The sequence below is a fragment of the Necator americanus genome, chromosome V (assembly GCF_031761385.1).
Source record: "Necator americanus strain Aroian chromosome V, whole genome shotgun sequence".
Lineage (NCBI taxonomy): Eukaryota > Metazoa > Nematoda > Chromadorea > Rhabditida > Ancylostomatidae > Necator > Necator americanus.
The window spans coordinates 37,415,831-37,429,143 of NC_087375.1; the positions used below are offsets into that span (position 1 = coordinate 37,415,831).

The following is a 13,313-nucleotide window of genomic DNA, read 5'->3' on the forward strand; positions in this document are numbered from 1 at the left end:
TTTTGTTCGCAGTTTGATATAAAAAAGACGTCATTTCTTTAAAGACAAGAATGTTTGAAATGGCGATCTTTCTAGATTTTTTTTTTTCGTTTAAACAAAAAAAAACTTATCTGTTCAAAAGGGACCATGTAAACCATTTATCTTCCTTTCGTGAGACCACTTTTCCCATAATCACCGCAAGAGATCGTCAATAAATAGTAACTGAACAATATCAATGCTGCGTTACTATTACAAGTTCAAGCTCAAAAAAGCGCAAAAATGGAATTTATGGATTTGAATGTATACTCTATCAGGTCAGCAAACAAACCCTCTTTTTCCAAAATTCACAGATCTACAGATTTGTCAACTACGACAATTATAAGTTTCTAGTATTTTAGAGCACCGGAACCCTTACACTCCAAGAAATTTTATTTATTTATTACATTTTATTTATTTTATTTATTTATTATATTTTATTTATTTTATGTGATAGATAATTTTAACGTTCTTTGTCGGGCTATGCAACCTGCGTAATAACTTGAAGAAAACTATAAAAGCATTTGTCGCTTTACAGGTTAAGAGAGAACTTTGTGGCATTATCTTGAGCAGTCAGCAGAGTCACATTCAAAAGAAGTATTCTCATAGTTTATTTAGCATCAAAACAATGCAAATACATGTCGAGTGAAAGTGACACGACGTGGGAGGAGCTTCAACGAGAACGCGTCCAATTGTGGCATGAGGCATAAGCGGTAAATACAATCGCCCGGATCGCAATATGATTCACTAGTGGTCGCTACCTGATGTGTAGTGATGATTATCGACTTGAATGTAACATATCGATAGCTTAGATCAGCAAATACAACATATGACTCAATAGCTTAAGAGGGGTGCAGTCAGACATGCAACCCGATTATGAATTCCACGAAACTTCAAAGTTGACAGTGGAGCAAATTTGTAAAGGCGCTTCGGAGATGTAACGCTAATAACCAGGAGCAGTTCGAGGAGGTGGGCAGTGGTCGCAGCCTCCACTTGGTCCACGGTCGCCGTCAGGTCCAACAGGGCCTTGTGCTCCTGGTTGTCCGGGAGCCCCCGGAGCACCATCATCACCAGGTTGTCCAGGCGCTCCGTCCTGTCCGGGATTTCCGTTGGCCCCAGGCTCTCCGTCAGGTCCAGGTGGTCCAGGCGGCCCTGGCGGACCAGGTGGTCCGTCAGGTCCGGGAACCTCGTTGAGTTTTCCCGGAGCACCAGGCGCACCAGCATTTCCTGGCTGTCCATCAGGTCCCGGAGGCCCTGGTGGGCCCGGAGGTCCTGGTGGTCCACGGCTACCACCGTCAGCGTCTGATCCTGGAGCTCCAGGAGCTCCAGGTGGTCCTTTAGGTCCAGGGTTTCCGGGAGGTCCAGTAGGACCGTCGGGACAGTCGAAGCAGAAATCGTGCGGTGGCGGAGGCGTAGCGGGTGGTGCATCCGGACCGTCCTTACCGGGAGCTCCAGGCGCACCGTCGGCTCCATTCTCGCCATCGGAACCAGGGGGCCCAGGCGGTCCTTGCGGTGAGACCCCACATCCGCAGCATACTCCTTGAGGTGCAGATTCGACCCCACCTTCTACACCTGCAGATGTGTAGCCTGCTTGACGACGTTCTCTTCGCACTCCAGATACTTTGGAGAGTACCTGAAAAAAAGTTTCTGCGAGTACAATTTCATCAGTGCAGCCACTTCATTAACAAATAAACAAAAAAAAAAAAACAAAATCTTCACCTGCAGTAATTTGGTGTCAACATAGCTACACACATAATAACTGGCATAATAGTACCTTACAGTGTATGATACTATTAAAAGTAAATGTTCGTGGAAATGTTCAATTTTGGCTCTGTTTCAGCACCAGATAACAATTGGGGGTTCCACTAATAACAACGAGGCAGGAATCTGAACCCTCACGAGCATCCAGAGACTCCCAACTGCTTAGTCTACCTTAAGGGGCTTGATGAAATGATGAAATTCACTTGGCGCATCGCCATCAGTAGTATAAACAGTTTCTCGAGCGGTTGAAGTGAGACCTCTCATTCTCGGATTTGTAGACAGTTACTGAGTTTCCGGTGCCACTCTTTGAAACTGACTCCCGTTCTGAATCTATTACTGGAGGGAATCAAATGTGGGAAAACCTTCAGAGAGCTTACAGCATGATCCAGTGTGAATAATGTTCAACTAGTCAAATAGATACCGGTAGTACGGTTCACGAGTTATCTTGCGAGCGGAAGAAAAGGCAAGACACCGCGCAGTGGAATTTTTGCATAAATTGTACGGGATTTAGTTTAAGAATAAAAAGGAGAAGTAGTTTGGGAATGAGCTACTTAATTTCATTGCAAGAACTAAGTTCATGTGGCATCAAAATGCAGTCCGCCACTCCTTCCTGACCCAACAGAACAGCCGAAATATTCAATTGCTGACGTAGAGGGTCAACATGCATGCATAGATTAATACTAATCAATTCCTATTAATGTCACTACCAGAACGTCTCGTTGTTTTTTATACAGTACTGCAACAGTATTTCGTCTAAACGGCATTGAATTTTGTGATTCAAGTGCTGAATGGCGGTTTAGCTATAGCCAGAGAGCCTACCAGACTGCAAATTTCCTCGTCGTCAATTATACGTGCATCAAGTGGAGGATTGAAGAGTAGTTAGAATCCACTTGTGCCAGGAATTATTACTAATAAGATCACGCGGGACTTTCTGAGTGGTTAGTTTTTATTACGTCGGAATGCAGAGAACGCTAAAATGCAGGTCTATCAGCTCAATTCAAATCGACGGCCATAACTTCGAATTTCTCTCTCGTATCCATCAGACTAGCTGCGGATGGGTTCTAAGCTTTTTCTAGGCTAGTTTTTTCTCGTCTCTATTATTATTATTATTAGTATTTCGTGATCTATTATCTACTTTTATTATCTCTATTATTATTTGATTGCGCGTTTAGTGCAGTTGTGGTGTTCTACGCCTGATCAATATCTACTATTCAGATCACATTTCCTGCTAACATTGACGACTGCAATTCAAAGCTTTCAGACAAATTTCTCGTCTCAACTCCCCTTTCTCCTCGCAGTTGTGAGATCGAAAAACCTGTGCGCACGCCATTGATTAGTGCCGGATAGTTGAGCATTTTGAAGGTGACGTAATTTGGCGTTGGGATCTTTACGCGAGTAGGTAGGCGTTGGAGCGTACGTCGCGACTGTGTCTATGATCACGTTCAGTTCCGCTTTCTAATCCAGAAACGAAGCATGAGAAACAACGTTATTTGGAAGATGCAACTTGTTACGTGATAGAATGCGAGCTGTTTCCTTTGTCACCCGCCGTCTGCAATCCAAGCGATATAACTTGAATAGGCAGAAGAAACTGCCCTCCCCCCGCCTGCAAAATTGGAGGTGCACTGTGGACTGCCTTCGTCGTGCATCCTTTTTACGTGGGGTCCGAAGGAGGTCCACATTTCTGGGCGGGATGATCGCGATGATTGCGGTTTTTACTAGAGCACAAGGTGCAATATCTCAAAATGTCCCTCTTTTTTTCTACGAGAGAAATCAATATGAAATTTTCAAAACGATGCAGAAATCGCGCGAGAAAGTCATTATTAAACGTGAAGGACCTCTTGACACAAAAGAAGCGGCCTTCCAGACTGCGTCGTTATGTATAGCACAAAATTGCCGCATCGTTTGACGAATTTCAGTGAGAGGAATTAATTTCAACTGCCACATTAGTTGGTATAAATGCTATGAAAGACGTGCATTGATACTGACACTTCCTACAAGACATTTTTAAAAGCAAGATTACTGTTTAACACAGATACGTTGATATCATGTGTTTGTTGACATCTCTCCAACACTAACGATCTTGCCATAAAATCGCTTCTCTTGCATTTCTGTCCGCAGCATTGGACTTGATGTATTTCTCGCACTTTTTTTTATTCATTTGTTGATCTTTCCACGAGTTGTAGACACCTCGAATGACACCATTTTCGTGGGTTTCCGAGTCGCCCCGTTCTCAGTCTTGACCCGATCGACTTCAGTAGATGCTGTAGTGCGTACTGCATAGAGGACATCCGAGATCTTCACATGTTAACGAAATTTCTCACACAGAGAATCACAGCTCAATCGAACACTGTAGCGCATGCTGAGTGCCAGTTATGAGAGTAATAATATCGTTCCAAGGTATATTTATAGTCCTCAGCTGCTAGAATGGGATCTTGTGTGCTTAATTGCAACGCGCATAATCAGGGAACTGAAGTCGGCCTCGTTCACGGGTAATTTTTCCTCATAGTCATGCAACAAAAGACTAAAAATTACTTAGCGTTGATTAATCAATTTCGGTTGTCGGTTCCGCAACAAAGTATATCAAAAAAAAAAAAAAAGAAACTATTCCAAGCCGAGCATGAAGCACTGTAAACACACAGTGATGTTTGCATGTTGTCAGCAGTTCCTAGGGTGGCCGAGTAACCCGCTCATTCTATTTTTCTAGTCGAAATGCCTCATACATCCTTCTTCCTCTCATCGCTCCCCGATGCCATTCTACGCCGCAGAGCGTAAGCTGTCCTCTTGTTTGTTTTGCACGCTCTCTAGAAATGCCTCTAGCGATTACGATCTCTGCATAAATAATATCTTAATCTTGACATTCTTGCTGTGTAAATTGGCGTTAGTAAGTCAGTGACGAGGGAACGGCGATCGCAATCATAGAACTCGTTCTACGAGACGTCAACCACCTGAAACTGGTCCTCATGAGGAACGCAGGAGCGTCGTAGAATATGGTCATCACCCAGAACAGTGAATGAAGTAATTCTACTACTGTCAGTAGAAGCGGAAAGCATTCACAAAGAGAAAAGAGAATGACATTCACAAAGAGAAGACGAAGACTACTCTTTTGTTTTATCCATCAAGGCAGGAGCCAGTGAACTTCTTACGATCAGGGATATTAATCAGAAAGGTTACAATCAAAGGTAGAAATGAGTAACGGGATGGGAGAATTGCAGTGTTGGTTCATTTCTAAATAATCAAGGCTTTTCCTCTTTTCTAAAATCCCTCTTTTTTACTAAATTTTCATAGATGAGACTCTGCTCTGAAGTGTTTTAGGATGTCAACCGAATCGAACTATCCTGAACTTTAAACCTAAGGTGGAAATAAACCTTCACATGCAGTTCCTATGAACCACCTAACGGTGCTGTCGATGGGTACTGGTGTGTTGGTATCCTTCTGCAGTAGTGCCCTATGAAGCCTCCAGTAAATTCTCAGTTTTTTTTTCTGCCAAAGGGTGCATCAAAGAGACAATAAATTGGTACCAAACTTCTCTGGAAGCGTAAAAATACTGCATTGAGACATCGGGTCAGTCATTTTGAGGCTATACGTGCGTTCATGAACCTCCAACAAATCTGGATTGGAGTGAACCCGATGGCGCATCTCCATAAGGATTGGTCAGCGCCGTGCACTTCATCCTATGCTGCACTAGCCTACCAGTGATAATTAAGTAAAAGATAGAGATTCTTCCTCTATCTATCCTTTTATTCACTTTTTTCACTTGCAACTTGTTCTTCCTCTGGAAAAGAAATTGGTATTATCAGAACAGCTAGGAGGACAGGTGAATATCCCTAATTGGTTCTAGTAGGTTTGTGGAATGAATTCCATCACCACTTTCTATGTTACCCGACGTGGGACCTCGTAATCAAACTTCCAGCTGGCTTCTAAATTCACCCTACCTCAAAAATCGCGACACGGTTCCTATACCTAATAATTTTTTGAGAAAGAAACTCACCCGAGTGCCTCCAAAGGGCCTACCAAGCATTTTCTAAGCGTTTACCAAGCATTTTCAAAACATTTTTATCGAATACATTCTATCCCGGGTCAACTGTATTAAAAATAACTTCCAAACAAGTTGGATCGAAAAATTTTGTCGAGTGTCGGCGTTAAGTGGTCCTGTTATGCAATGTCCAATTCACGGTTTTTGTCAAGGTTTTTTTCCCGAAGTGGTTGAATTGCGGATCATCATGTGCCCACGGCATCAATTATCGATAGATTGGCTCGATAAGAATCGCACAGCGCTAGTTGGCTCGGATTGCTATGTCTAGCATTTCTGGATTTGAATAGACAAGGATCTAAAATCCTTGCATGCCTTTTCTAAACTTCATCAACATCAAGAATGGAACTGACGTCATTGTTGAACATATAGGCGGCAAAATTTCTTCGATGAGTTTAGATATGTTGACAAATCATATGCATATTCCGCATCAATTGTTTCCTTTAAAGAGGTGAAATAGATTGCATTCGTTGTTTCAAGGCTTTCTGCGTTCATTCATAGAGCCGATGAAGGATGTGTTCAACCGCAGGATGAGCTACTGTTGTGCACGTTCTCTGCTCAGAAGCAATTGTACACACTCGCTTGAAGGCATCACTCCACGAATCTGAGTAGGTACGGATTTCAGGTGGAGTATTCGTATACGGGATCGTAGATTAAAGAGAAAAGGGTGATCCCGTCCATTTCTTCCTAATTGCCACAGAAAACGGCCCGGAAGATACGGCTTCGAGCGTCTCGGCGCACTATTTTCCACAAGAAGTTCGATTGGAGCGCGCCAGCCTTGTGCACGCGCACATCTTCCGGGCAGGTTTTATGGCACTTGGGAAGAAACGGACGGAATCACCGTCCTCTCAATAATCTACTATGCCGTATACGAATACTCCACCGTACCACCTCAGATTCGTGGGGTGATCCCTTTAACGAAACACAGCGCAAATCCGAGGCCGCAGATGTTGCTAAAATTTGGACTGTTTTCATTTGCGTACGTAAATAGTCAATGCTATTGTTACTCAGAATAGAAGATGAACATGAGGGTACAACCATCGTTATGTGAATGTTCGAGTTGCTGCTGTGCAAGGCATAATCCGCGATCGAGAACGAGGCGGTGCTATCGCAGCGAGGACCCAGTAGCTCTTCTCCCGGAAGTGAATCTGGCGGGAGAGTGGCAAGACGATGCAGTTCGCAATCACAGTTTTAATTGCAGAAGGGAGGATGTGTTTAGGGAATGCTCAAATTTGCTTCGGCATAGATTGCTGTGATCGTCTGACTAAGAGGAAGGCGGGCGTGTGATCGCTGCTCGAACTGACTCTGTGCCTCCACTTCCACTGTAGTATGTTCGTGGGAAAATAATACGAAGTAGTCTAGACTGTATATGAGTTATGTTGTTAGTTAAGTACAACGGCAAATGCAGATGAAGTTACGAACACCCTAGAGAAGGACAAACGGAAAGGAGAGTGCGGTGGTCGGTCCCCTCGTGTATAGCTTTTATTAGATGCATGCACAGGGAGCGAACAAGATTCTCGAAGATGGACACCTTATCCTCCTAGCGGGGTGGTTGAAAGGATCTTCTCAGGCACATTTATGATCACACTCCTCTATATGTGCGCGGAAACCGTATAGGCAATGATGTATTTAATTGTGCCAAATTATTCCACTTTTCTGCAAGTTCCAAACAATATAACATCCAGTTTTAAAATATTTACGTTAATATTCCATTTAATATTCTATTAATGAAGCTATCACACAACTTTTAAAATTTTCATGTTCAATTATAATTGCCCACCCCTGTGCAATCCAGAATGTGGAGATTTCTACGTAACAAATCTGCTTACTCCGGAGAAAAGATAGCTGATCCTCAAACCCGGGGAAATTTTCCATAAGTGGCGCATTCGTCTTCGAGAAGAGAATGTCCTTATATAATTGCATTGTACGTATATCCAAACACAATGACTTTTTTTTTCTGTCATGCGAAACCCGCTTTGCGATCGCTAAGCGGAGGCTGGAAACGTCTAACTTTTTTTTTACAGAGACCGCATTCAGAGCGGATCCATGATCCGATTCAGAACAGCCCTGTTGTGCTTATCCATTTCAGACTTAAGTCTTCCGATCATTCGGTTTATTTTGACGCTCTTTGAGGGGCAAAACTGTTAGCTACTTCGCTACTTTTATCCTGTTATCTTTAGCAAAACACAAAAATCAAGGAGTTTGTTAATGCGGAAAAGACTTTAGAATATAGATGAGGGAACAGGACTGTTGCATGCTTATCGTTTCGCAGGTGATTTATCTTTTTTTATATGTTCCCTATTCCTCATTGACTTGAGGTTCCCCCAGTTGCCGTCGCTTCACCCTGACTTGTACATGGCGCAACAATAAGGGATTTGGAGAATTTCCAAGGAATACAGAATTAGAGTTAGAGTTAGTTAGTTCTTCGAAAAGATGCAAGATGGGAGATCGAAATGAATTTAGTAGCATTCATTTCATGAGGATCTCAGAGGTAGAACTGCATTTGAAATGAATGTGCCCGCATCTGAAAGTCTAGGATAACTAAATAGACAGTTTCATTTCAAAGTTATTCAGATGCTGTGAAGAAGAACGTGCTAATACGGTTTTTCCGTGGCGCAACACTAATTTATAACATCTGCAATATGTGGGCAGCAGCGAATTTGTTCCAAATAAACTGAGCGCGTCTGCTCCTACCACAAAGTACGCCTTTTCTGCGATACTCACACAATCTCTGTTCCGTTTGCCCTGCCCAAATTGAACATTCACCGCTTTCACTCCGTTTAAACACATCCGACGCTGACTTTGTCAGACAGTTATCATATAATATGAATAAAAATAACACATAAGTAAAAATACAGCGATCTCTGAGTCCTTACTTCCATTTGAACCTCCTCATTTTATTTCATCGGAAAAAAACCATTTCCAATGAAATCAAATAGCTCAGATCCAGCTGTCTGTCGAAAGAACCTCGAAAACGAGCAAGGAATTCCGCGCAGAGATGGCTTAATGCATTGGGACGTTATGTGGAGCAATCAAGACCGGCTGTTTCTTTTCATGACTCTGGGGATTTGAGGGATTTCAAATGGTGTCAGGTTGGGACCCTTTATTGCCGCGAACAACGCGTTCAGATATCGCATAAACACGTCAACGTAGGATATTAAGAGCGGGCAATTCGGCGACACTCTGAGGACACACCCACTTCGGACTTGATCGGCAGGACGTCAAACATACTTCATGAACAGAAAAAGTACGTGAGATGTCCGGAACATAAGTGGCATTTCTTTATTGCGAATGCCCCTCTCCCATCCGCTGCTGCTTCAGCAAGTCCAGGCCGGGTTCTCCGAATGAGCGCAGCGGCTAGCCTTACTTGGGCGGGTTAGATCGAGCACCAGTCTCCACTGAACTAGTTGACCTGACGTCTGACCGGTGAAAAGTCGTCCTATGTAGTTTACAAGGCTCCAAAAAGCAGCCTTCAGGATGGTTTATTGTGACCGTTGGCGCGGAAGCAAATGATGATTGTGTTGTGAAGAAGTGCCACAGGTTCCACTATAAAAGCAACTCTATATCTATGTGGGAATTGCGCCATGTTACGTTTAATGACAATACGATAACTGTGGACTCTGATACGAACGGGTTTTCCATGCTTTCCGTTGTTGGCAGCTCAGCCAAGAAAACAACTGAATGCTTTGATTAGTTGGACGCTTCGCCTAAAATTTCCTGCAGCTGCGCAAATAAAAAAAACATTCTTTTTTTCTTCCTTTTTTTTGGAAGGAAACAACCAGAAACGAAGGTCATGTACACCTTCATTGAAGGGAATTTCCGCCCTCATTTCCGTTGTCGAATTGTTGTTGAAGTGTTGCGAATTCGAGAGGAATGCGACGCGAACGTGTATTGAATTTGAGGATAATCGCTCTTGTACTACTCTGGACAACAGATAGAAGAGTGTGCAGAGAGAATATTTCCGTAACATTTACGAACTTTCGTCTGCCTTTCCAGAAAAAAAAAGACTCGCAAAATTGTGTTGTATACAGATCTTCCCAAATGCATGAACTATTCGAGAAGGTTTCATCATCTTCCACCTTTTTCTGGATCATAGATTCAAAATGACCGTAACAATGATTCTTTTCGATCTCACTAAGTATACAAATTCCCCCAGGGCTAACCACAATTACAATGTTGAGATGTGGGATCTTATCGGAAGAAGATTTCCTGTTGGCGTAACGGGCAGTCGTGAGCGTCTGATTTCATGTTTTGTGAAGAGAGACCCTTAGAAAGTTCGCTCAAATCTTATGGCTGATGGCGTTGAGCGTTAGACTAGCAAATGTACAGTACATACTCAACAAATTAACGCAAAATTCAATTTACAGGATATTCGGAACAGAATAAGTTTAAGACGCACCTGTGTACGTGTGATCTCCCGCCAGATGTTACCCGATCGTGACTTGCAAAAATCCACTTCGCTTTGCATCACCGACTGCATATGTTGTAGATAATTGTATAGTAATGGCACAGAAATGACGCAGACTAGTGTCGCTATGGTTGAAATTGCGACGCCGACGAAAGCGACCCTAAAATCGTGGTGCTAGTATTACTGGACGTGATGGAGATCCAGGGCTGAAGCGAGACTAGTTATCTCAAATTTGCATTTGTAAACATAGTAATGTAGTGGTCAGGGTGCACCACATTTGTTTTGAGTAACTCTACCACTAGAGGCGTATCAACAACCAGAAGAAACGGAAGGACATCAAATGTGCAAAAATAAACTTTGATAAACTTTTTTATAGTTTTTGTGTTGCAACCTCCGCTTGATTAAAAAAAAACAGCGAATCTGTTTTTATAGTCTTTCTTGCGAATAGTTTGCTCGCTATTACTTGCGTGGAAACGATTATGTACGATATAGAGGATGCGTTTACAACTATCGTTCCTTTGGAACCGCTAGATCCATGCATCAACACAACTAACAGCATTTTCAAGATGTGTTCTCTCTTATTTCAGGATTTAGGCCTTATCATAAAATGTAACAAAGTGAGGTACCAATCAAGCAGGAAGATGAAAGAACACATCCCTCTTCCGCCGTTCTAAGTTACTAAATTAATGAGCATGTGATTAAGAAAGATCTGGATAAGAAAATAAGAAAATATGCAAATGAGGGTCAAGCGCTCAAAATACATTCATATCTTTCAAAACTGTGTGTTCTAAAGGACACCTGCAAAGAATTTGTGTTTTTATAAGTCTCCGTTAAGAAATTTGCCACTGAACATTTCATAAGGAAATATTATTGAAATATTTAACAAATGTTGCTTGAAATTATAAGAAATGATACCAACAAACAGCGCTTATGTGTACAAATGTTAAGAGAAGACAAATTCTAATAACGACGTGGAATTTGGACGAAATACAAGTAAATGGATAAGAATACACTAATAACGTTACCTTCGGAGCGTGACAGCCTCAGCTTCAAGCCGTTTAACGTCGTCGTCCATCATCGCTGGGTGGTTTGACGCCGAGCGGTGCTTTTATACTACGCCCAACAGTGTCCGCATCGTCTCCGCCCACTTTGAAAACACAACCCGCTGAAGCAATCTGAAACATTTACTTTACATTATAGTAATGTTGTTGATGGTGATTCTTAGCTCCGAGCTAGCTTTGATTCACTACATCTTTCCAACTAACACTAGCAAAAATTATAAGATAAGCTTAGTACAGATAGAGTTTTTTTTTTTTGACGCGGCGTGTACGATAATTCCCAATTTTTCTTGTGATTTCTTTCTTTTTTGCGAAATCGACTAAATTTCCTGGCATTTAACTATTACATATAGCCGAGTCTAAAATTTTTGAGGTCTGATCACGAGATCATTGCCCGAATGCCTTGCAAGATTACTTCAAATTGCCACTGACATCACATTTAAAAATAAGCAAAACACACATTAATCTGACTATGGAAATGCATCTTGAATCTTAAGTTAGAAAAAGAAAAAAGAAAAGAAATCAGACCAGGGCTTTCATTGAAAGTTTACGATTTGTGATCTACCTGCAGGATTAAACGGCTATGCGCAGTTACATTGATTTGCTTTGGTATCGATCTCATCAATAGATTAGACGATCCGATTTCTCGATTTTCCTTTTCGTAACAGTTGTAATGTGATTGTACAATTGGTTAGCTGTTCGAGTTCCGCTCGCGCAGACAGCCTCCTCGCAAGTGCCTGGATTCCTTTTCTGGTTTGTTTGCGCTGAACCGTGTGTTTTTCTGGAAGATTTCAAATAGCATTCGCTTAAATTTAGTTCAAATGCGCGGATGTTATTTGTGGCTACGATTCATATTTGAATCTTGGTCAGATGTTTCCTATGATTACTGTGTTGCGTGGTTAACCAGTAGGATGTGTTTATAGAAAGTTTTTAATTGCTGCCGAAGAGTATTTGATTGGAACGAGCTTCATTTGCAGAGGTAATACTGCAGAAAGATTGTGAGCGACATATTCCACAAATTATGCTCAGTCGGATGTAAAAGACGCCTGCGAGATTCATCCGAGATGTTGGTTTGATGCACTATATACCTGAATACCCCTTGAAAGGGATCTAATTTTTAATAAAAGAACGTTTTTGCCTCCTAACTACGTCTAGTCCTCTCCATTTTCTATTTACAGAACAATGACATAAATACGGCTTCATTCCTCTGCGCACATGCTTACGTATAAGATTTAATTTAGCACTCTGTGAATACTATTTAGGAAAAGGATTCACCTCCATTTTGATATTTTTTGTTTATTGTTCATTGATGCCAATCAAGTGAGAATCCAGGAGGGATTGCAACCAGTTCAAGTTATTTCTAACAATTCACTTCTTGGTTTCTGCTTACAACGCTTTTTCAGGACATCTTCGCTGCCTAGGGAATTATGAATAGGAAAATGAAAAGAAAATAGCTACATTATGGAACGTTTGAATCTTGCTAAAAGGAAAATAGAATGATGGAGCTAATACAGAGGCAATAATTGCAAACAAACATAAACAAGGTAGGTGAACAACACACCACGCTCAAATAATCAGGGTAGAACTCTATTCTCAGGCAGCGTGTAATCGTCTTAAGTTTGCGTGGATTTAGATGCTGTTGATCGCTTTGATGATATTTTATTGATCTAGCAGCATCACCAATGTTCTTTCACTTCGTTTGACATCGTAAGTTGTTCGGGTAAAATGCTGTTAGGAGAGGGGATGGCGCTCAGTGGCGCCCTTATTTCTGGAAGTACAAAATCAGTGGCCGCATCTAGGCCTAAGCATTAGCATTAGAGGATCTCTGACATATAAGCTAAAGTTACTAAGAGAAGAAGTAAGAAAGAGTATCCAGAAATAACGCGGCGCCACTCAGTGCCGTCCCTCATTCCAACTACATTTTCCCCAGTTGTTCTATTTTTCTAGGTTTGATACTTTTAATTTCAAACGCAAAATATCGAAATCAGAGCGATTTACATTCTGAGGTCACACTAACTGATCGTCAGAGCATTCTATGAGG

The 13,313-nt window shown here is 41.9% G+C and overlaps 1 protein-coding gene across 1 annotated transcript; it reads right to left on the bottom strand.

Moving 5' to 3' along the window:
- Positions 1–958: 958 nt before the first annotated feature.
- On the bottom strand, positions 959–11,292 carry RB195_016360 (uncharacterized protein; the record flags this gene model as incomplete). Its single annotated transcript, XM_064207483.1, has 3 exons — positions 959–1,648; positions 10,206–10,374; positions 11,240–11,292. The coding sequence occupies 3 exons, from the start codon at positions 11,290–11,292 to the stop codon at positions 959–961; spliced, it is 912 nt and encodes a 303-aa protein (XP_064063364.1).
- Between the last annotated feature and the right edge of the window lie 2,021 nt (positions 11,293–13,313).